The 23,701-nt window shown below is 52.6% G+C and overlaps 7 protein-coding genes across 7 annotated transcripts; 3 read left to right on the forward strand and 4 right to left on the reverse strand.

Moving 5' to 3' along the window:
- The first annotated feature begins 245 nt into the window (after positions 1-245).
- Positions 246-5,504, forward strand: PV07_01601 (uncharacterized protein). The gene is made up of 2 exons (XM_016388141.1): positions 246-575; positions 809-5,504. Exons 1-2 carry the CDS (start codon positions 460-462, stop codon positions 5,124-5,126), a joined length of 4,434 nt encoding a protein of 1,477 aa, XP_016255069.1. The 5' UTR covers positions 246-459; the 3' UTR covers positions 5,127-5,504.
- PV07_01602 (uncharacterized protein) lies at positions 5,245-6,786 on the reverse strand. The gene is made up of 4 exons (XM_016388142.1): positions 6,725-6,786; positions 6,464-6,589; positions 6,105-6,179; positions 5,245-5,981 (listed from the first exon to the last, which is right to left on the reverse strand). The coding sequence occupies exons 2-4, from the start codon at positions 6,575-6,577 to the stop codon at positions 5,769-5,771; spliced, it is 402 nt and encodes a 133-aa protein (XP_016255070.1). The 5' UTR covers positions 6,578-6,589; positions 6,725-6,786; the 3' UTR covers positions 5,245-5,768.
- A 156-nt stretch (positions 6,787-6,942) lies between these two features.
- PV07_01603 (uncharacterized protein) lies at positions 6,943-8,148 on the reverse strand. The gene is made up of 2 exons (XM_016388143.1): positions 7,955-8,148; positions 6,943-7,891 (listed from the first exon to the last, which is right to left on the reverse strand). The coding sequence occupies exons 1-2, from the start codon at positions 8,007-8,009 to the stop codon at positions 7,053-7,055; spliced, it is 894 nt and encodes a 297-aa protein (XP_016255071.1). The 5' UTR covers positions 8,010-8,148; the 3' UTR covers positions 6,943-7,052.
- Positions 8,149-10,103: 1,955 nt separating this feature from the next.
- Positions 10,104-12,038, reverse strand: PV07_01604 (uncharacterized protein). Its single transcript, XM_016388144.1, has 3 exons — positions 11,762-12,038; positions 11,398-11,688; positions 10,104-11,339 (listed from the first exon to the last, which is right to left on the reverse strand). Exons 1-3 carry the CDS (start codon positions 11,866-11,868, stop codon positions 10,190-10,192), a joined length of 1,548 nt encoding a protein of 515 aa, XP_016255072.1. The 5' UTR covers positions 11,869-12,038; the 3' UTR covers positions 10,104-10,189.
- A 3,929-nt stretch (positions 12,039-15,967) lies between these two features.
- Positions 15,968-17,570, reverse strand: PV07_01605 (uncharacterized protein). The gene is made up of 5 exons (XM_016388145.1): positions 17,333-17,570; positions 17,170-17,277; positions 16,889-17,119; positions 16,696-16,838; positions 15,968-16,648 (listed from the first exon to the last, which is right to left on the reverse strand). Exons 1-5 carry the CDS (start codon positions 17,522-17,524, stop codon positions 16,126-16,128), a joined length of 1,197 nt encoding a protein of 398 aa, XP_016255073.1. The 5' UTR covers positions 17,525-17,570; the 3' UTR covers positions 15,968-16,125.
- A 1,861-nt stretch (positions 17,571-19,431) lies between these two features.
- Positions 19,432-21,215, forward strand: PV07_01606 (uncharacterized protein; the record flags this gene model as incomplete). The annotated part of the gene is made up of 5 exons (XM_016388146.1): positions 19,432-19,566; positions 19,625-19,823; positions 19,880-20,278; positions 20,331-20,496; positions 20,546-21,215. 5 exons carry the CDS (start codon positions 19,432-19,434, stop codon positions 21,213-21,215), a joined length of 1,569 nt encoding a protein of 522 aa, XP_016255074.1.
- A 678-nt stretch (positions 21,216-21,893) lies between these two features.
- Positions 21,894-22,847, forward strand: PV07_01607 (uncharacterized protein; the record flags this gene model as incomplete). The annotated part of the gene is made up of 1 exon (XM_016388147.1): positions 21,894-22,847. The coding sequence occupies one exon, from the start codon at positions 21,894-21,896 to the stop codon at positions 22,845-22,847; it is 954 nt and encodes a 317-aa protein (XP_016255075.1).
- Between the last annotated feature and the right edge of the window lie 854 nt (positions 22,848-23,701).

Genomic DNA, 23,701 nt, shown 5'->3' on the forward strand with positions numbered 1-23,701 from the left:
GACATAGACACTGCCTACCAAGAACTGGCTGCCTGCAGAATCTCCAAGGGAGGTAGAAGAATGGTGGTAGATCTTGCAAATGTTGTTCTCAGAACGCAGGAGAGAGAAGGGATTCAACAGTTGCGGCCCCCACGAAAGATGCAGTCACGTGAACCGAGCTGGGACTCGACAGACGGACAAGGCAGTGGTAGTTCGCAGCCAAAAGGGCAAAAGACCCGAGACCCCGGAATCTGGCAGCAGAATCTTGAACACAGGAAGCGCAATATTTCTTCATCGAAGGCGCAGGCATTGATCGAGCCCTTTTCAGTCCGAGCACAATCCCATCAGAGCCCTTCATCAACGCGTCCGTCTCGATGGTACAACTTCTCTCGTTCTGTATTTCTTCGTCCTCGTCTTCGCCCTCGCCCTCGCCCTTGCCCTCGTCCTCCTCCCCTCGACCTTCTCCAACCAACCAGTGACATGCCGAAACGTGTCGCAGACGAATATATCACAAAGGACAACGGCTCTACAGCGAACAACCCCACCGCAGACGAAAAACCCAAAATGTCCACAGCAGCTCAACAGGCACGGCGAAAGTGAGTTGTTCTGTGCCGCATACCTTCGAATCTATCTCCCTGTCGCGCTCATGTTGTTGTTGCCCTCCTGAATTCAGTCCCCAAATTTCATCCATTCCTCTGCCCCGGGCGCCCTGCTCCAGTCGCTTGGCTGCAGTCACCCGTAGGCTCTACACCCGCTGCCTTATTTTTGCCCTGACTTCTTCGCATTCACTCGAAGCGCCTCTAAACATCATTTACTGACTCCCTCTCAGGATAGCCACGCCGCGAGGTCGGCTAGGCGGAAGCCGCTCGTCTCATTCCTCTTCCTCATTCAGCACCTCGAATCCTTTTGCGCAAAGCACAACCCAACAACAGCCGTTTCCCACTATGAATGGCGGTGTTGCCTTTGGCGCAAGCCAATCTTTCCCTCAGACGTCTGCTGGCACAAGCAGTTCTTTCAATTTTCAGCCTCCCCAGGCTAGCTCCTTTACCTTCGGTGCGCCTTCCGGCACACCTAATCCCTTTGCGAACGCGAATGGAACTGTGGACGCGCCAGATGTCTCTATGGAATCACCCCAGAAGAAACCTGCGTTTGGGAGTGCTTTTGGATCAAACAATTTCACATTTGGCCAGCCTGCTGGACAACAGTCCGGTGCCCCATTCAGTTTTGGTGGAACTCAGACTGCAAGCACAAATGGCGCGAGTTTTTTTGAGCAGTCTCCGAAGCCCACGGAGTCCCCTGCTACAACGAACCCTTTTGCTCAGCCTTCCCAATCACAGCCATTATTTCGCGGGTTTGGTCAGTCGTCGTCGACAGCAGAGTCTCAGACGCCGGCCTTCAGCTTCGGCCAAAGCACATCTGTTCCCCAAAGTCCGCTTCCCGCTTTCGGCACTAAACATGGTGCTGATACGCAACCCGCGGCCCCAAAATTCACCTTTGGCCAGACCAGTACTACACCGCAGAATCAAGGCACCGTATTTTTGGGCTCAAACACGCCAGCAACCCAAAGCGTTGGCGGCAGTATGTTTGGTTCTACCACGAACCAGACGTCCAATACTGGATTCCCACCATCAACATCTACCGAATACTCTTTCGGACAAAATCCCACCGGAACCCCCTCGATAGGCAATCCCTTTGCCAAACCCGGTGCCACGAAAGCGGAAGAGCCCAAACCTGCTACTCCGTTGTTTGGTGCTGGGAACACTTCGCAACCTGCTCCCGAGCCGCAACAACAACCTTCATCACCAGAGAAGCCAGCTGCTTCAGAATCCGATACCCAACCTGCAAACCCTTTCGCTGGTCTCTTTGCCGGTGTGAATACTCCAACCCCAGCCTTCCCCGCCTCAAAACCCATGTTCAACCTTGGCACGACAAGTCAGACAGCCACGCCTCCCGCCGAAAAGCAAGAAACGACCACAAGTAAGTCGCCATTCAGCTTTGGTGCCACAACGCAACCCAAGCCTGCCACGGGTGAATCCGAACCGAGACCCTCAAATGCGACGTTCAAATTCGGCTCCACGACTCCAGCCACGGGATCAACAACACCTGACCTCTTTGGGGGACTAGGAAGTTCTGGTAGGCCAACTCCTCGAGCAGAGGCTCCTAAAGCTGGTCCTCCGGCAGGAATCTCTCAGGGAGATGCTGAGCAGCCGAAGGATGCTGCACCAAAGCCGTTGTTCACCTTTACAACCCCGTCGAAGCCTGCCTCTGTTGGGGGATCATTTTCGACGGTGAAAGGCCCCGAAGACGGCAAAGTCGCAAGTGCAAGCCTGTTTAGCAAGCTAAGCAGCGCTGTTGAATCTCCATCCCAGCCTTTATTCAACGCACAACCCAAGGCCGCACTAGAGAGCAGCTGGCCGCAAGCACCGACTACCAGTCTGTTCCCCGGCGCACCAAAATCTGGCGTGGATGGAAGTAAAACTACTGCAGAGCCAGTTTTCCCTCATTCGTCTCCGGCTCCCACCTTGTTCAGTGGTCTGTCCCGACCAGAACCTCAACAATCCCAAGTCGCTCAAAAATCTTCCCCTACTACTGGTGCTTTCTCCGTCGCCGCTGCGCAAGTTGGTCAGCTTCCAGCTGCAGATGCACACATTTCTGCAGGGACCGCAAGCCAGCCGGTACGAAAGCCTTCTGAAAATGCAGAGGAATCTGTAACGGATGTGGAGCCGGTGAAGAGACCTGTATACACCAAGGCCCCGTCACGCGTTCCTGGCCATACCACTCCCGAACAGTTCCAAGAGTTTGACCGGGACTACCGTCTTCATTCTTTGAACTACGGTTTCCAGAAGAAGATCGCCACCTTGGACCCACGTTCGCAAGATTTCGAACATATCATCCGGCATTATGTAGCTTCGCGTGAGAGCATCGGTGCATCGTTGGGATTGTTCGTGCGGAATGTCGCAGGAACGAAACGAAAAGCCGACCGGATCGATGATCGCGAGGAAGATACCGAGCAGAACAAGAGAACCCGAGACACAAGCTCCCAAAAACCTAGCATGTTTGGCTCGCAACCTACGCCTGCATTGTCTAACTCAACAGGGCCTGTCGCCACTAATACTGCACTTGGTGGTCGGGCGTCTTCAACGGCAGCTGGCATACTCGAGGACAAGGCCTCTGGATTTGGATTGAACAACATATCCGGAAGTTCGCCAGCCCCCACAGGGTTTAAGCCGACTGCAGCTCCTTTTGCTGGGCTTAACTCGACCTCCGCTGCAGGCGCTAATCCTTTCTCCCGTGCAAATCAAATAACGAACACGCCGTTAACCATGCCCTCGACAACACCAACAAAACCACCACCAAAGCAACCGATTTTCGAAGTTCCCAAGTTTGGTGGTGGGAACACGAACTTCCTTGCTGCGTTTGGTCAGAAAGCACAGGCAAATGCTGACAAGTTTGAGAAAGATCTGATTGAAAAGCGCAAGGCCGAGGAGTTTGATTCGGATGAGGATGACGAGGACGCGTTTCGCAAACGGATTGAAGAGGAAAACCGAGCAAAAAAGGCAAAAATTGACGCTGTAGCAAAGGCAGGATTCAAACCGACGTTCGGTTCTAATACTCCCGCACAGCCATCCAAGGAGAAGGACGCTACCAAAGCTTCCTTTACAGGGTTCACCTCTTCAGCATCTTCAAATCCTTTTTCTGCGCTCTCGTCCAAGGATGTTAGCGCAGAACAATCAGAAGCTGCAGACGCCGATGAGAATGACAACAGCGAATCAAGCCATGATCAAGCCGCAGACAGTGATGAAGATGAAAGCGGTAACGATAGCGAAGAGGGAGCGGAGCCTGAAGATGACCTTCCTGAAGATGAGGTAGCTGAAGAAAACCGAGAGGAAGAGGACGAAGACGATAATGACCTTCGGGCAGCTATGGACAGGGCCAAAAGCAATCCGAACGCTGGTAAGAGCTTATTCGAGCGCATTGAGCCAAACCCGAACAAAGAGAAAGCAATCCCGACGAATGGAGAGAAAAAAGAGTCTGAAGCGGGATCGCCTCCTGCCGTGCAGCCAGCCATGAACTCCTCTCTTCTTCCATCGAACTGGGGATCTCAGATTGGCAAATCGACACCTGACCAGCCATCGGTTTCGCCCTTCAATTCTTCCACTGGCGCATCTCCTTTCAAGCCAACGAGCGGGTTCAACTTCAGTCCGACACCAGCAAATACAACCCCCGCGGCCGCTCTCGGTGCTTCAATCTTTTCTGGTGGAGCTACCAAAAATGGTCCTGTTCCAGGAGAGGGTTTATTTGGCTCTCGGCCGAGTACGCCGAGCAATGCAGACAAGAATGCCAGCCTTGCCAAAGCGGTTTTCACCTCTCCAGCAGGGACTGACAACACTTGGAAGGAAGGTGCGCCGATCTCTTTCGCAAATGGAGACAAACATGCAAGTGCCCCTATTTTCAAATTCACGGCGGCCTCCCCAGCCGAGAAGGAGGACTCAGCTACCCCCAAGCCGCTTAGTACTCTCTTTGGCACGACTGCCCCGGGCTCGAGAGGCTCCGACACACCAAGTCTAGGCTTTCAATTCGGAGCCCCTACCCCGTCACCGGCACCTGGCTATCTGGGTGCCATTTCTCATCTAGGAGGTGGTTCTGTCGCTAGTTCTGCTGTCTCGTCTCGCGCCACCTCGCCTGGCCTGACCGATAACGAATCTGTTGCCACAAACGAGACCGACGAAAGCACCGAAGATCCACAAACTTCTTTGATGGACTCACGAGCAGGAGAAGAGAACGAGAATTGCCTTTGGGAAGGCCGCTCCAAAGCCCTTATGTTTGTCAACAATGAAACCGCGAAGGGCACCAAATACGCTCCGAACGAGTGGAATTCGATGGGCGTGGGCCAGATCCGAGTGCTCAAGAACAAGGAGACCAACAAAACCCGAGTGGTGTTCCGCGTGGAACCGAGCGCTAATATTCTTTTCAATTCTCATCTTGTGGGGAGCACGAACTACGAGAGTGTCCCGAGTAATAAGAGTGGCGCGGTGAGGGGAGCACTGATGTACAAAGGGAATCTTACGCGATTAGTGTTCAAATTGAGAACGCCGGAGATGGCGACTGAGTTGGCGAAGATTCTGGAGGAGAACAAAAGTGCCTGAAAATTCTGGGAGTGTGTTCTTAATTTGAGATGGATGGGAGGTCGAGCGAGAAAGGCATGTACCAGATGCAGAGATTTGCACAGCGATGGAGTTTTGCGGGCCTTGTTTTATCAGTGTACAGCAACAAGATATGTGTGATATGATGCCACCACATCTACACCATCGCATGAGACGATATTGTGTATGTCCGCAAAGGTTGAGTTCGGTTTGAAAGAGATTGGGCCTCCTTGTTGCCATCAGGGGCAGGTTGAGCTACCTCTTCGACACTTGAAGCTCCCTGAGCGTCGAACTGACAATGCCGGAGCGGTTGAGTGATATGGGCGAGCTCGGAAAGCATTGGAAAGGAATGCAGGCCTACGTAGAAACTTTGAAATAAAGGGAACCGCTTCCTTGAAATCTTGATTCGCTTTCGAGAGTGTTGCTCTCTCAACACCTCTTGCCGAAGCTGCAACAAGCAAATAGTACGCACGCATCGAGCCTTTTGTGGTCATGGTATCTCATCCGTCGTCTGGGCTCACTTCCTTCTCCCTTGGATTCGATTCATCTTTCAAGGATCCGGCTTCCCTTGGCCGCAGAGCCCAACCGCCCCAATCAGCTCCCCACAACCGGGCATTCCCGTATTTGGGCCAGGGTTTGGGTGTTCTATGAATCCTCGACGACCACGGTCTGCAGACCCTTGGCCTCCCTCTCCTTGACGTTCACGGCCTGGACATAAGAGTACAGCTTCTCCTTTGCGCCTTCTTCGTCGTTTCTCTTCCGCGAAATCCGGACCCGCAGGCGGAAGGGGACGCCCTTGATTCCGGATTCCCACACCTTTTTGTTCAGCTGGGGGTCGAGTCGCACGTCGTTGGTTCCCTAGAAAACGGAGAAAAACAAACAAGTAAGCAAAACCCCATGGTGCCAAAAAAAAAGAGGAGGAGGGGAGGAAGAGGAGAAGATCGACAACACATTGGTGTGTGCGTCGGAGGAGCCACGTACCATAGCTTGCGTAGCGAATCTTCGAATCTCCTTAATGGCGCGGGGCGCTCGCTTCTTGAAGCTGATGCCGTGAACCTTTTATTTGTAGAGTGATAAATCAGTCTTCCGTCCATAATGCTTGCAAGGTGGAAATCGAGAGAAAGTAGTATGAGAGGAAAAAAAGGATTGAGATGAGGCGAGAGGTGCGAGGCAGGGCGTGCAAGCCGTTCGGGTGGACTTCATAAAACTGATTCCCTCGTGGTGTGATGATATCCCTCCTCTTCGCTCTTGTGTCCTCTGCTCTTTCTCGTGGGTTCTGGGGGTGGGCGCATTGCAGGGTCTTCGAGAGGTTTTCACGGGACAAGTGGTTGTAGACATACTCGCTTGTGCAGATGGATGGTGTACTCGCGCGCGACAACGTCTCCGATCGCAGATCGGGACTTCTTGGGCGCCGCCGCCTTCTTCGGCTGGGTCTTGGGGTTGTCTTTGGCCATTGCGACGGTCTTCTAAGATCGGAAAGTCTGGGGTTAGTTGGCAAGATTTATTTTGAGCTTTGGGCGACTTCTGCGGTATCTTGAGGAGACTCCGCAGATGATGGGGATTGGGATGATAGGAGTGAGCTGAGGCTGCTTTATACATACTGTCTGGATTGGCGAAGGACTTGAGACACTGACGGGATGTTGAGCTGGCTGGGAGAAGAAGACGCCTTGGATTGAAATTTGGATGTGCGCAGTTTGTCCGAAAGGGGAAAGGTAGTGCCAAGATTTCAGTCACGTGCGACGGTGTGCGACGTGAGTTAGCCCGCGGAGCGGGTAGTAGTAGAGGTCAGGCCGCAATGCGGAGAATTGGATGGGAGCGGTTGTTTCGATATCAACCTGTTCTGGTCGTCTGCTGAAAGATCTGTTCTACTGCAGTATCTATTCTCGTCTTCCTTGCTGCATGTTTGTCCTGCAACGACTCCTCTGTCTTTCATTCGTCGTATCGCACCTTTCCAGCACTCACATCGGGATAGACATCAAACCTTCTCTGAGTGTAGATCGGAATGCCTTTCCTCGTCTCTTCGATCTTTGCCCCGTCGATTTCAGCATAGACAATATCCTCGTACTCTTGAGCCTCAACCAGGACTTCCGCATTAGGATTCACTATCATCGAGTGCCCATAAGCATGATAAGTCGCCTCCATATCCCTCGCGGGACTGCACATTGCCACGTAAATTTGGTTGTCCATTGCCCTCGCACGGGCCTGTAATGTCCAATGCATTGGACCTGTCGTCGTGTTGAAGGCCCCAGGATAAACAAACATGAAAGCATCCTTCCTTGCAGCTATCATGGCGAGTTCGGGGAAGCGAACGTCGTAGCATATTGCCAGTCCAATCTTACCATATTCCGGTATGTCGACGATAGTCACCTTGTTTCCTGGAGACAGGACGTCACTCTCCTTGAACTTGATCTTTCCCGGTATATCGATGTCAAACAAGTGTGTCTTTCGATGCGTTGCCAGAAGCTTTCCTGTGGGCGAGAAGACAAGGGAGGTGTTGAAGTATTCCTTCGTCTCCGGGACGAATTCTGGTATACTTCCGCCAATCAGATAGGTCTTGGTTTCTGCTGCAACTTTGGAGAGCATATGCCACGACGGTGATTTCTCTTCCGAGGGAGGCGAAGGCAGGACGATCTCAGCATATTTAGGGAAATATTGACAGCCATATGGAGAATTGAAACATTCAGGAAGGACGATCATGGAGGCGCCAGCCTTTGCGGCCTCGATAACTTTCGAGCGGGCATGCGCAAGATTTGCGGCTTTATCACCTCCTGTACGTGGATCAGAATGATTTCTTCGCGTCTAGTTTTCGGACTAGGGTACTCACCACTTACCTGATGCAAGCTGCACGAGTGCAAGCTTGAAGGGCTTTTTTAGGAGACTTGCCATAGTGGGTCCGTGTTATAGTTTGAGCGGTACAGGAGATGTGGTGCATCAACAATAACCTGTTTGTCTTACGCCAACCAGGAGGACAATGTTATGAAAGACGATCAATACCTAGGCGACGCAGAGAGAAACCCTCCACCACCGTCGAGGAAACTGAGTGTTGCGGGGAGCTTTTGCTAGAAGGAAAGTTGACCGAGCTTCCCCCCAACTTTCAGCCTCACGGCCACGAAACTCAGAACGACCAACAGTGTCTGTGTCTTGCGATGACTGGCTGACTGCCGTTTTTCACGAAACAATGAGCTTGGTCGTTTGAGGCGAATGGAGGCAACCGTCGGTTGTTCTGCTAACAATGGGTCGGACAATAAATGCGCGGCCTTGAGTTCTGAACCACGTAGCTGAACTCTCCATGATCCACGACAGTAAGAAACATTTGAGAGAAAAGTGAAGATGGTCAGTGGTTCCTGGAGTGAGCTCCATGAGGCCCGAAATACACCGTGCTGCGCATTCGCACTTCTGTGCTCATCTGTTACAGTTCTGCCGGACCCGTGTCTCTCTGTCTCTGCCTTTCTCTCTCTCTCGCGTCCTGCTCTTGCCAGATCTGCCCATTGGACAGGTAGGTACTTTCCTTGGTCTCTGTCGCCCTTGAACCGTGGATCGAAAGTGAAGCTGCCTCGCGCCTTCACCTTTACCACCTCAGTGAGACTTTTCGACCTCTCCCTCGCCACCCTCTTCTTACTCACTCACACCCACCCACCCACACACACACACACACTGGAATCACTTCCCTCCTCTTCCCAATATTCTCTGCCCGTCTAGCCCGGCGTTGTCTTTTCATGAAGAAATCAGGGTCAGTATCACATTCCCTCGTGACGTCCATCTCACTTATTCCTCTGCCGAACAGCTTGTCCGTCTCAACCGAACCCCCGACTATGGCCGACCACACTACTGGCGGCAAAGCTGAGCCTGCCCAGGCTGCCACAGGTAGCACCGGCAAGAACGAGGCCACCACAGAAGTTGCAAAATCTCAGACTGAGACCGCAAAACATGAGGTTGCCGCGCCCAAAGAAGAGGAGGGCGGCTCAATAAAGCGAGCAGGAAATGCCACGAAGCAAACTCGCACCCCTGCGACGTTCAGTGTTGCCACAGAGGTTCACGTTAGAGAGATGATGAAAAACGCTCGTAGGGTGCTCCACGAAAATGGAAACTCGACCAAGGCAGAAGACGACTTCAAGGACATGGCATTGCTTGCCACGAATCTTGTCCAGCTCATGAATGCCTCTTTCATCGTGAGTGCTCTTGGTCATCTATTTCGTTTCCCATGCACTGACTAACTTGACCAGGCCACTGACACTATCGTCCGCGCCATTGCCTACATGAGAGGGGATAGTCAACTTTCTGCACGGAGTGCCATATTCCAAGCTAGACGGGACCGTCGTGCGCAAAAGGAGGCTGAGCAACCACTTGATGACGTGAAGAACAGTACCTTGAACACCGTTACTTCGGGTGGCAAGGAAGCTGGGAACAAATCTGCTATGTCAAATGCGAAAACAACTTCCGACAACACGAAAGTCAGTGGTGATGTTGGCCCCAACCAGGAAAACACTGCACCCGCCAATGGAGATCAGCATCACAAATGGCATTCGCTTCAATCCAAACCCCATAAGAAGAAGAACCGGCGGAACTGGAACAATCGACGCACCATGCGGAAGCCAAGAGACAATGTTCACCCCGAAGTGCAAGAAAACAAGGAAAATGTCACGAACACCACAGTCAGTGGCGTGAACGAATCAAAGGACAGTACGGATAAGAAGACAACAGCGGGCGAGCACAAGCCTGAGACATCTGGAGAAGAGACTGCGGTTGAAGGTGATAGTGTGGTTGTTGCTCTCAAGGCCTGAAACAATCACCGCGGAGAAAGCTTTCGTGTCAGTATTCACGGATGCCCAATGTCGAATAGTGGAGAGTCGCAGATGTCGGCCAGGTAACGAAATGGGTTTACGGAGTATCTTACTGGCTGTACGGCATTGATACTGGGACAGATGCAGAACTTGACATGCAGGAAGGTGAATGAATGCACATAGTTAGCTGCCTCACAAAGGACGACTTAGTAGCTTTAATACTCGTTGAGACCGTGGATCCTCTCCTTTTGCGACCCAGTGCGCTCATTCTATGGAAGCCGGGCATCAGACAAGGTTGTGATTCAAAGCTTGTCTGGACATATGCTTGCCGAAGTCTGCGTATTCCTGTAAACAACTTTGATGCGCTCTCTGCAGGCTTTTGGCCGCCGTCAAGGCATCTCGGCTATCTTGGTTGATGCAAATCTCCCCCGCATCGGTGGTCATGTCAAGCGAGCTCTCTTCTCGCCTCCCGGGCACGGGGGATCGCGTCCCAGGTGATAATATAGTTCGCCGATCCATTTGCCATTTCCGGTATGTCTGCAGGACGTTCCAGGGAAAGGCCAGAAGCTCCTGGCAGCTGTGGGCCTCCCGGCAGGTCTCGCACGCGATCGTGGCGATCGGGTCGAAATGTCGAGTCAAGGCATCCAGGGAGTGCAGCCGAATCGTGACGAAGCCCGCCGTGTCTAGTTCCGGGTACAGCATCGCGATCACGACCAATGCACTGTACAGGTGGGCCAAGAAGACCAGGATAAAGGGCTGCGAGCTGCTGATGTCGGTGAAGGAGATGGATTCCCGGCTGGTCATCCCGCAGAACGGGTGGACGAGCCAGAACGGATCGTACTTTTGGCCGTTCAGGTGGTGCTCTGCTTGGGCCATCCGTAGCATGTCTGCCAGGCCCCGCGCCGTCGTGGACAGCTCTTTCTTATGCCTGATGCACGTTGCCAGCCGGTTCATCGCGGTCAGTCCCTGCTCCAGTAGAAATTCGATCGCAGCTGTAGCCGACTGTACGGTGACCAGAGGAGCAGAGACAGAGGTCGTTGGCTCGGGAGGATAGGAATTGTCTCCGTGCTGCCGGGCGGGGTATTGGGAGTCTTCTTTATCAGGATAGATGTGTTCCAATAACAGCCGAGCTCCGGAATATGCGGCCCACGGGCGCATGGCCTCGACGACCGCTGCTGTGCCCTGCATGATTCTCCGCAGATCGGCCGGGGTCGATTGGTTGTACATGAAGCTGAGGGACGCCGCCAAAACACCATCCGCATTCTCTCGGGAGAAGCATGCAAGGGCTTGTTGCAGGCCTTTCAACGCCAATGACCGGTACCACGCTGCGTCCTCCATGACACTTGCCATCTTGGTAAGTTTTCCAATGCGGTTGGCGGCGGCCACTATTTGAGCATACGCGACAAAGTCATACTTTGCGGTCGCTTGGATACCCCTGCGTCAGTGTCAGCGGAACTTGGCTCCCGGGAGTTGGCTTCGGGGTAGGGGCATACACTTCGTAGGTATCGTACCAGAGCGCAAATTTCCGGGCGTTGTTTTGGTCCAGAATATCCCCGAGAGAGGCAATGTAGTAGAGGTATCGGAGACCTCGTGGATCCAGGCCGTGCCAATCGTGAGACGACAGAATTTTCAGCATTGGGAACGGAGTATCTCCGCTTTCTCTCCAGGTCTGACACGCGATCTCGATCGATTCTATCCAAGCGATAGACCTCGCATGTTCTAAGGCGACGCCTGTTGACGAGCTTAGGTAGACGCATGTTCGCGAACCTCGAGCACAGTTTTGACTCGTGTCCCCGTTAGTGTCGGAGTTGCTGGACGGAAGTGGTGGTGCCCCTTGGAGTAGCACGCTATACTTACCATGTAGGTCTGGCCTGATCGCATCTCACCCGCCGCGACAGGCAAGTTTTACACCCGTCCTTGGATTTACCATGACTCCTTCGAAGGATAGCGGAATGGGGAGCCATGATCTCGCACCCGACGTCGCACTTGGGTATATGGTAGTTTACCTGACGGACTGAGGAGACCGTTCAGCTTGAGAGATTGCTCCCACCCCTTGAAAATCGGCCTGTTCCTCCCTCTTAATGAATTTGACGGGGTCTCCACTTTGCCGTCGACGAAGGAAGATTGATATCAGTCCCCCGACATTCCTGGACACAAGCACTTCTGGCCCGCCCGCCATCCATCCACCGCCCCTCAGATCGCCACGAAAGAGTCTTCTTTGACGCACTCGGGCGCGCCATAGAAGGGTACCGTTACCGTTTACTACTTTGGTGACGGAGCCAGCATGGGAGACGGGGTTGCGGGAAGAGACTTTCGACACACACCAGGGACGGGACACAAGGCACCTTGAATTCGAGACCAAAACGCAGAGTATTTGTGATTATGCATGTAACGCTACCTGCTTGAGAGGGTCAAGGCCTCGACAAAAACCTTCACCGATGGCGAGATTCTTGCGTGGCCCTCGCATCGTGTAATGTTTAGCAGGTCGGGCGGTGCAGGAGATGGCCGTTGACGTTGACCCAAAACTGAAAACCGTGGAGCGGTCGAAATAGGCAAGAGCCACTCAACTCCAATTGGTCAACAGTGACGAGATCGGGTACAGCCTCGCTTAGTCAGAGCATGCCAAGAGGTTGGCACAGGTTGGCATTATGTAACCTTGCAAAGTTGTGCAAAGTTTGTGACGGTTAGTCCTGCTTGTCGATGGGCTTTTGTGACCATTGTGGTTTTATGCCGACCGAGATTCAGAGCCGCAGCTTTGTCATCTCCGTTGTGGTGGGCACAGCGTGCACAGCCCTGCGGTCGGTCCGCAAAAGGCAGCCATAGCCCGTGGACAGGGATTTCTGGGGCCCAATTCGTGGAACAGAAGCAGATGATCAATCAGTTCGCCGACTGCTAGCGCGTCATTGCGGTCCAGCCTAGCGAAAGACCTGGGATAACTGGTTGTTGTATCAAGCCTCTCTCGTCCCTCTCGCTTCCGTGTGTCAATAACCCGACTAGCATTTCTGGTGCAGGGAATGGAGGCCTCAGCTCGTCAATGGAGGCAGAGTTGCTTACAGAGGGTGGTTGCTCATGCGGTGGACGAATGAGTCATCCCGATATTCCAACGCTTGATGTCTCTTTCAGCTAGTTTGACAACATTACCAACCGACTTTCAAGTCCTGAAATGGCCAAGCCGTGTCCGGAATGCATTCTATACCCGGATTGACTCAAGATGGAAGAGAGGGGCATATCGGACACCAACCACCACATCACTAGTACACTCCAATCCAGGAGCAAGAGCTTGGCTGTCTCCTGCACCAGAGGTCACTGCTCTGCACCCCTGGCGTGTCAGAGACCCACGCCTGCTGAATCCCACGATAAGGGTTCTCAGCAGCTTTCAGTGACATATGGCGAAGCATGAGCTCAGCTACTCCCAAGCAGCACGGTCCATGGATTGGGGTTACTACTAGCAGCCAGTGTACAATTATGACAATCGGGCAAGTGCAAATTCGTCGATCACATGGCAGCTGTTGATGCCTACGCCGCAAGATAAACTGCCGGTGGTAAACTTCCACTGTCAACCTTTCTTGTTGTTGTTCCTCGACCACATTTCGCAAGGGGGACTATTCCCTTCGTTGAACTTGCTAATCCAGGCCGGCAGAAGAAGCCGTGCCGGGAGCCGTCAAGGGGCTTTGCATTCTCTCACAATCCCAAGCGGTAAAAATGGGATGCCGTTTTGTAGGGAACAAGTAGCACTTCCACCATCAGCACCACTCAAGTTTTGTAGCAGCCCCGATAGTCCTATGTACTTGCTTACCACCTGTCACCTCCTATCGACGCGCAGGAGACAGCAGTGAATCCTGGCCCGTACATAGTACTTGCGGTGGACGAGAGGGATGTATAGAGTTGAGCAAGGAAGTTAGCAATGCTATACATGTTCGTGTGACAGAAAGCATTGTACCAAACGTTCCCAGAATCTCAAGACTCTATGGAATACTAGCTCCGAGAACGATCTTGGTACGAATGAAATACTATGCCTCCCCTGGAATCAGTTCAGTGGAGATCAGAAGTTAGTACCAGGACTGCGAGTGGTTGCTTCCATATGCGGAAGTTACATATATGGAACTATGTGAATTCAGCTAAGCCTATTACGGCATTTTCGGTGATGCGTTTCCAAAATCAACATCTCCCGCAAAAACTACTAATTCGTACAAATGCTACTATACCGAGTGGGTAGCAGCTAGCTATATCAAAGGGGACTTGGTAGACAGTACTACCGACTAGATTTACAGACAACCAGACAGGAACCGCGAGTGTTATCGACCTCAGACATTTTGTTTCGTAGTAGCGAAGTCCGAGCCCAGCCCATCGCAGCGCCACCCCGAATCGATTCTAAAGCACTTCGAATCGGTCCTCTTCCGGACTGAGATCGCGCTGGAATGGGGATAGCTGCATAACCGAGTCCAGTGCTTGAATCGCTGTTCGGGCTGGGCCAGGCTAACTCGACCATCAGTGATTCATTCCGATCCGCTCTGCACACTCAAGTCTGGGTTTGTTTCACTAGCCCTAATGTGATCTGGGTGGTCCGAGTTTTCAATCAAGCTGAACCGGCAACTGGATATAAAACATGTACATAGTCCTATGTACAGTAGTTATGGCAATGATTTATCCTATAGGACCTTCCAATCTGATTCACCTAGTCCACAACACCGCCCCTCCACCGACTCCGTTCCTCCTCAGCGGATTTTCATTCCCTTGTTCGTCCTCGGCCTTGCTCACATACCCGACTAGATGCTTGAAGCCGCACTTTTGATAGAATCCTTCTTTGCCGTCCGCGGACATGACGCTCACAGGCAGATCGCCCAGGGGATCAGACCGCGCCATCTCCATCCCATACTCCACGAGCTCCCTCCCGAAGCCGCGCCCTTGGAAGTTCGGATGCACGCCCAAGATCTCGAGCGACCAGTGTGTCTGCCGCTGCGGCGCGGCCATGAACTGCGCGCTGAACGGGAGGAGCGACGGGCCCAGCGCCCAGTACGTGAGCGGTCGAGGGTTTTCGGCCGTGGGACGGACGGCGGCTTTGTTGCGGAATATCAGCCTCCGGAGGCGATAGAATGTGGACAGGAGAGGCTTCATCAAACGACCTAATGGGCGAAACATCAGTTTTAAACACACAGCGATGGCTCGGAACCCCCCCTTTGAGAGGATGACTGGGCGACGCACGTGGATCCCACCATCCCCAGAGTCCGTGGACGTGGTACGATCCCTCGCCCGCTCGTTCCCATTCAGCCATGCCAGTGATCGTCTCATTCCCGTCGACAGAAGATTTTGCCGTCGACGACGACGGCAGTATCAGAGCTTGTCGCTCATCGTCTGAAGCTGAAGCTGCCTCAACACAGACCTCTCCACGGGCTTTGGACTCGTACGAAACCATCAACACCTTCCGGTAGTCGTACAGTGACAGCCACAGGCTCTCACGCAAAGCCCGTTCAAAGTCTCCTGGGTGCTGCTGTTGAAACGGAAACATGACTTGGAAGAGACGATCCGGCCCGAAAGCTGCGGCGAGAACCGTGGCCATGATGGGGACGTCGGCCGCAACGGCCCGCCGGACAGGCATGCTGCCCCTTATTTCGAGATAAGGTAGTAGGCTTTGTTTGGGACTGGCGATCTATTCAATAGTGCTAGCTCTGATAATACGGTCGAGAGAAGATGGAGGAGTTGTCAAAATGGATCCTGGTATCATGAGTTCATGAATTGTCAACTTCCAGGGTGACTGCTACTATTTTCGAGAATATATGGATGGCTTTTCCATAAAAGCGGTCGGGGTTTGGTCGTCTCACACTCCTGAAATGTTTATTTTCTAGTCTCAGTAGTGGAATTTACTTTAGATCGCTAAACAATCCCGGTCACACACCCCCACTTGGTGCTACGGCCTGTGGTTCGTTTGTCCTAACTAATTCCCACAGATACCAAACCGGCTCTCCGCCAGCACGGGGCATACAGTATGTAGAGTCACAGGAGTAAGAGTGGGGTACCGAGAAGTGCTGAGCCTCGATCAACCCGCCCTCCCGGCCCGTCTATCGTCTATCGTCTCCCGTCCTCTGTTGCTAGCCCGGAGTAGTATCCCTCGAAATCCGGAGACACCTTAACGTCTTCGAAGTCAACTTTCTCCGTACCAGCTGCTCCCGCGACCCTTTTGCAGTGACACTGGACTGTACGAAGCTGGGTGAGGGACATAGTCCTCACCGTTGTTCGTGACGGATTGTGTACTCCACATCTTTGCGAATGATGAACTCGTCACTGTTATGTCTCCCGAGTGAACCCTCTTCATGCGAGACATTCGATCTGCCATCGTTGTTGAGTCCCTCATTGTGAGGTCCCTCCACGCTGGCGTGATAACGCGTATGATTTGGAGGACAGAAATTGATCCCTGTGCTCTTCCCCGAGGCTTCATCGGCCTTGTCATTTTCCATCCGAGTGTAGTTTCTTGTGTCGTTACTTTTGGTCCCCTCGCCACCCAGGGAGTCCATCTGGTAGGAGCGTCCGCCAGAGCCGTATTGGCTGGCATTGTATCCAAATACAGTGGCCTGTGTTGTGTCGAATTTGCGTAGGTACTGGTTCAAGGCTGGGATAGCGGCAGACAGGAGGGAGTAGACGACCTCGGCCTGACGAAGGAGAATAGGACGAGTGAGGGCGATACCTGCATTGGACGCTGAGCTGAAATCAGAGACATATTTGATTTGTAGGCAGATAAGGACAATGATTCTGCAGCCGGTCAGCACGTGCAACTCTCATGCGCGAAGGAAACATACGGCAATCTGAGAACAAAGCACATGGACGCTTGAACTTTTCTCTGGAGACTCATGTGCAGTGGAAAGATCACCACAATGGAAAGACACCAGATGACCAGTTCCAGCAGAGCATCGAACAGGCCAATGACGATCCAACGAGTGACCTGATCTCCAGTCAGTGATTCTCATTCCTCAACACCTAGGCTTGACTCACCAATCCCGAGCACTTCTCGGAGCCCGATCGGATGACTTCGCTAGATGTACACCCAGCGGTGGCTGCAATGATTGACCCGACACACCATAGCCCACAGATAGCAATGGTTATTTCGCAGTATCGGTGCTTCTGATGCTGTCCGACAGCAAACAGACGCCTACAGAGCCAGATAGCAGAGCACTTGCCGCCGAAGAGGGCTAACAGGAAAAGGACGTCTCCGGCTCGCAGCGACTAGCGACCTTATCAGCTTAAATCTGTATCCAACGTTTCGTTAGAAATACCTTGGCAACTGTGTGCGTATCACTAGGAGACAAAAGCGTATACGAAGACCCAAAGCCGCCATCGACAGTTGCTACCATGATGGAAATGAATTGTGGGACCGCGATAACCTGTTGATCATGAGCTTCTCGTCCCAAAGTACGATCATGGGGTCTTTAAACAAACTGTAGCACAGACGGAGAGCCAGTCTTCGATGCCCATGTTCCTATACTTGCTCACAAGACGCATTCCCAGCACCATCAGGGAGTACACCATGAATAGGATGCTCATTGTCAAAACGATCCCCCGATGGTCATTCGCCGTGTTGTGATAAGGGCGCGGGCCCAAGGCAGGTATCTCATCTGAAGAAGCACTCATGGTTGAGAACTGAGGGTCAAGTTCATCGAATGTACCTCTCCAGCATTGCCAGAGCACTATATGTGAAGAGCGTAGACTCTCAAGAGCGTGCAACCGAGTTACTGTCTTTGGCACTGGGCTCTAAATCCCTGTCATTTGAGAAGCCGCAGGTCGGATGCAACACTAGTGCAGGAGATCTTTTCCTTTCTCATGTCGGTACGTTACGCCAAATTCTTGGTGGCTGGCTCTGAGAACGCCATGAACGATACGATACCATGTCGAGGCGGATATTTGGGCCGGGGGTTCGAAACTGCGAAGCTTCTCCTCAACAGCATAAGGCGTTACACACTTCGCATCTACTCAGCTGAAGGTCCAAGGAGACCACACCATTGAGGTACGAGTACGCCATCGCATGGGAGGATCGTGTGAGAGATTTCCGGGGCCAACGTTTGGCCACCGAGGCTTGGTTTCTGTAGCAGCCGACTTACGCCCCCAGTGGTGAACACTCCTTCGAGAGATCGCCAAAAGTCTCATAGAATCGTCTTGGCGGTACGAGGGTGTATTTCCGAATGTAACAAAATACTTGATCGGCTCATGAAATTGCCGTCGAACAGCATGGGAAATCGCAGAGTGCGTTCTCGTAAGTGTGTCGCACAGACCAGGCGTCGCCCTTGGGCCAGGAATCCACTTGCCAATGCCCCGGCATAGCTTTGCTTTACCCACTGCGGGCCGTGATTGTGACGGGAGCATGGTGATCATGCCGGTAACCCACCTATATAGGCAATGATGGGCCGCTATTCGCCCCAGATCACTAAAGCCGAAAGGGATCGTTGATACCGCCGCGCCGCCCGTGGGCTAGCTGGACCGCAAGCGAAGTTTTGAGAGGTTGCGCCATCCTGTCTGTGCCCGTGAAGAGAGGTTGACAACGAGGAACGCATTTCCACCATGCCTGGGCCTGATATACACAATAGGACAAAGCGTGTCACCTCCAGCTCGGATTCCCAGACATTGCCTGGAAATTGTTGCCGTGATTAACTCCGCTGGATGTGCCGACGTAGATCTGGCCCAGACAACTAGAGCGCTCCTGTGGTCCTTCAATAGACCAAACGTTCCCAGAGAGCCTTGAGCCAATGTGACTTCCAGTCGCTATCCGGAGGAAAAACTTCTTGTGTTGCAGTGATAGGGGGTTTGCGGGGCATTTTGCTTCCGTACCTGCGAGCTCTGAAGCATATCGTACTCCGCATTTTCCCTCGTCTCACATTTGCAAGGGCCATCGCTACCAAAATTGTCCGCTTCCCGTACCGACAGTTCTTCGGCCAACGCTCTCGAGGTGGCTCCTGTTCAACCTGGAAGGAAGCCGGTCTATGCTGCACTATATGGCCAGGAGTGTCAAAAAAAACAGGTTCATGCCAGGGTGGGTATTGACCACGGTCAACAGAAAGGGGTGGATGGTGGATACATTGCGGCAAGACCACAGGGATCCCAATGGTGGGCCAGCCTAATAGCTCATGCAGCTGCGCTGGCACAGTCTTCTGGGATGCTGATATCCTGGAGCCCGGCCAATCAGCTAGTTGTTTGCCCCGATTAGAGAAGTAACCGACCAGTTTCCGGGCACTTCAACCTCGCAGGTCTTGCTGCTCCGTGAGATAGTCAGTAGGAGGACCATTCGCTTGAAAGATCGGTCCTTCTTCCAGCCCAAGCCTTCTAAGTCCTGCAGAGGCTTAACGACCCCAGCCAATAGTTGAACCATTGAGCCTCGTGTCGAGTAACATGTGGGGATGGGAGGACTCCTTAGCCAGCAAATGTCTCCCTGCAGAAGACTTCGTCGAGGTAACCTGCGCCATTCCACTCCTTTTCTGCAGGGTCTTCTCCCCTCTCCTCAACTTCGTTTCTCTTTTCACCACCATTTCATAGTCCAGCCTGACAGCATGGATAAGTCCATCACATACAGCGTCGATCCGACCGAGGACATCAACGACGATGGCGTCGTTCTTGATGAGAAGACGGGAACGGTTGCGGACAGAAATGCCATGGCGCGTTTGGGTAAAGAGCAGCTCTTCAAGGTCAGTTAACCCTACTTACTGCTCGGGCTTGGACGCGAGTTATTGACCAGACGAACAGCGTAACTTTGGCTTCGTGTCTATCTTCGGCTTTGCCCTCATCATCATGAGTACATGGGAGACAATATTGTCGACTCTGGCCTTTGGGCTGGGCAACGGCGGGCCTGGCGGGCTTATCTGGACCTTCATTGCAGCATATATTGGGTTCATCCTCATCAGTGTTTCAATGGCCGAAATGGCTTCCATGGCCCCTACCTCCGGTATGATTGCTTTGAACGATCCTGGAGCGAACTGACGCTAACATATGTGTGATAAGGCGGACAATATCACTGGGTGTCTGAATTTGCTCCTCCAAGTGTCCAGAAATTGCTGTCATATTTCATCGGCTGGTTTGGTATCCTCGGTTATCAGATTGGAACAACCATCGGCGCATTTGTCGCCGGCACTATGATCCAAGGCGTCATCATCTTGAACAATCCTGACACATACAGCCCTCAACGATGGCATGGAACCTTGATCGCCATGGCAATCACCATTTGCGTGGCCTTATTCAACATTTTTCTCGCGAACCACCTTCCACTGGTCGAGGGAATTATCCTAGTGCTCCATATTGCCGGGTTCGTGGCTATATTGGTGCCTCTCTGGGTTATGGCTCCACGTACACCAAGCTCGGAAGTGTGGACGTCCTTCACAGATGCCAATAGCTGGGGGAGCAGTGAGTTTTGTTCAGGGATTTGGTTGAAGGGAATTCAGCTGACAGTTCACAGTTGGAGTCGCCTGTCTCGTCGGCATGATCACCAACGCCGGTGCATTAGTTGGAGGTGATGCCGCTGCGCATATGGCCGAGGAGCTGAAGAGTGCCTCGAAAATCCTTCCAAGAGCCATGATCTGGACCATAGCTGTCAATGGGCTTCTCGGATTCGTCATGCTTGTGTAAGTGGGATTGCCTTGAAGTGAGAGGTTGTGTTGCTAATAATCCCAGCACATTCCTCTATACATTGGGAAACCTGGATGATGACCTCGCATCGCTGACGGGCTACCCTGTCATTCAGGTGTTCGCCACGGCAACTGAATCCAATGGTGGTGCAGTTGGCCTAACGACAATCCTCATCATCCTCAACGTGTGTGCCAACCTGACCACCATGGCCGGCTCTTCTCGTCAGCTGTTCTCGTTTGCTCGTGACAAAGGGGTTCCTTTCCACCGCTGGGTGTCTCGGGTTCCACCTGGGTACGACGTTCCGGTCAACTCTATCATTGTATCGGCCTTCTGCTCGTGCGTTTTCCACTGCATCAACATCGGCTCTTCAATTGCCTTCAATATCATCATGTCCATCGGGACTGTTGCGCTGATTACGAGTTACATGACCTCGATCGGCAGCATTACCTGGAGGCGGATTCGTGGCCTACCTCTCCTTCCGTCCAAGTTTTCTCTCGGCAGATTTGGCCTCGGGATCAATGTCGCCGCACTTTGTTTCTGCGCCGTGGTCTATGTCTTCTCATTTTTCCCTCCAGTGCCAAATCCACCGCCAGCGGCAATGAACTGGGCCTGTGCCGTATATGGAGGAGTCGTATTGCTGGCTTTCACTTACTATGTCATCCGTGCAAGGCATGTATATGTTGGACCTGTGGCTTATGTCAATAAGAACGCCTAACACCAGGTCAGAATGGGCCACAACCGAACCACTGTCGTGGGCACCGTGGTGTTGAAAGGAGGTGGAGCAACGATTTGTGGCATCCCCTACTGGATCGTCTGTCCTACCAACATAAGATGGAGTCTTTGTCAGTCCGAATAAAGAACATTTCTGGCTTGTTTTCCTTCCCTTTGAATATCGAAGGTCGAGGTTTGAAGAAGCACCAGCAGCGACCGCAGGGGCATCAGAAAAGCAGAAGGTCAGCCGAGTGCCAAGCAAACGCAGGTCCTTGGCGGGCTACTAACTATCGACATGAACCTCGGACTTGATCTCTCTCAAAGGTCGCAGCTCACTGGCACAAGATATTCCCGGTTTCGAGTCAAGAGAAAGATGTTTACTCCAATCGCTTGCTCACACCATCGCTCGGCTCAGTGAGTACTTGAAACAGGTATAGCGGTCATTCTACGTGCTTAAGCGAGCCAGCAATGCATCCCGAGGCGAGTCCTCCTCACCGCTCCGATAAATCTACTGAACCTCGCTCCCCATCACATCAACAATCCCCGGGAGATTAGTCCTTGTAATTATATCTGCTCAGATCGACTATCCCGCCCCCTCTTCCTATGCCGCGTTAACCGCCACTAGCTAGTACAACCACTATCTCTTGGGTTTTCGCTTTTGCTGACAGACCAGAACTGCGAAATGAGCTCTGCAGAGACCCAGGCACGTCAGCCAGACGTTGTGATTGAGGCCGATGACGTTGACTCTGCTCTTGGGGATGACCTGTCCGTCTACACCCGCTCTCTCAGATCAAGCCTATTCCAAGGCGTACAGGAAAATGGCAGGGCCTATCACAGGTACAAAGATGGCTCCTACATCCTCCCCGAGGACGACCTCGAGCAGGAACGCCTAGACCTACAGCACGAGCTATTTTTGGGTGCGTTTGGTCGAAAACTCTTTCTTGCCCCTATTCAACGGCCGATGCAGGAAGTCCTCGACCTAGGGACAGGCACCGGCATTTGGGCAATCGGATTTGCCGACCAGCATCCCGAATCCAATGTCCTGGGCATCGATCTCAGTCCAATTCAGCCGCACACCGTCCCTCCGAATTGCAAATTTGAGGTTGACGATTTTGATACCCGGTGGACCTTCAACAGAAAGTTTGATCTTATCCATGGCAGAATGCTCCTGACTTCGTGCTCTGATTTTCCAAGGCTGTTCCGCCACGCCTTCAATGCTCTGCAGCCTGGTGGGTGGTTTGAGATGCAGGATCTCTACATGCCGTTGCTATGTGACGATGGCACACTGGAAGGGACAGCCTACGGGGAGTGGAATGACAGGTATATAGAAGCTTGTGTGGGCCTTAGAAGGGATCCCTCCTGGACTGCGAAGTACAAGGATTGGATGGTTGAGGCTGGATTTGCAGGGGTTAGGCAGGAGATTTTCAGGTGGCCCGTCAACCCTTGGCCCAAGAACAAGGCTCTGAAGGAAATAGGCATCTGGAATATGATCAACATGCTCGAAGGGCTGGATGGTTTCACAGTTCGACTCTGGGCCACAGCGTTCGGTATGACGGCCGAGGAAATCCGAGTATTCCTTGTGCAGGTACGAAAAGATTTGCGAGACACCAGGATTCACTCGTACTGGCCCATGTGAGTATGAAATTCTAACCTGGGAAGCTGCGGCTGACCTCTACGTTTGAGATACGTTGTGTACGGCCAAAAACCAGAGGACTGAGAATATAAATAAGCTGGTAACAAGTCAGTGTTACTGTCTTTCTCTCTGTCTCCATCGTTCGACTGCGAAACTGAGCCATTCGACTCGTGGGTCTGGGCCCAGAGAGCTAACGAGATCTGAAGGCAAGTTCGAAATTAGGCTCTCACACCGTGAATCTCACGAAGAACTTTGTCAGTCGCCTAATCCAGTCACCGTTGCGAGATATACAGGCCAGGCATTTCACCATTCTAACAGGGATTTTCAACCACGACGAGAACGCTTTCTATCCCGATCACTAGACGATGACGACATGCGAGGGAATGGATCTCCGCATAGAAGTCGGAAGAAAGAATAGGATGGTAGCGAGGCTACGTTCGGGGACCAAGGCGCCGATGGACTTTCCTTTGTCGCCTCAGCTCTCTCCATTGGATCCGGTACGCATGCAGAAGGCAATGTGGTATAATACCCATCCACGGAAGAACGTGAATTTGAACCTCAGGAGCAGTACCGAGAATCAGGTCATCAATAGGTGAATGGACCCAACCTGCACGTCATTCCCCAGCCATGAACGTGGTTCGAAGCAAGCCGGAGGCTTAGGAGATGGCAGCACGACGACACGAATATATCGATGCGGGGATGGATTTGTCTTTTATACGCCTCAGCTTGGTTTACTCGTTCTAGTTTATGTCACTGCTACAAGTCGTTATCAACCCTCCATTGCAGCTGCCGCCAGGAGGAGCAGCGTCGTTGCATTCAATCCCCGCAAAATCCATCTTTAGCCGACACTCCGCGTG

Source organism: Cladophialophora immunda (genome assembly GCF_000835495.1).
Source record: "Cladophialophora immunda strain CBS 83496 unplaced genomic scaffold supercont1.1, whole genome shotgun sequence".
NCBI lineage: Eukaryota > Fungi > Ascomycota > Eurotiomycetes > Chaetothyriales > Herpotrichiellaceae > Cladophialophora > Cladophialophora immunda.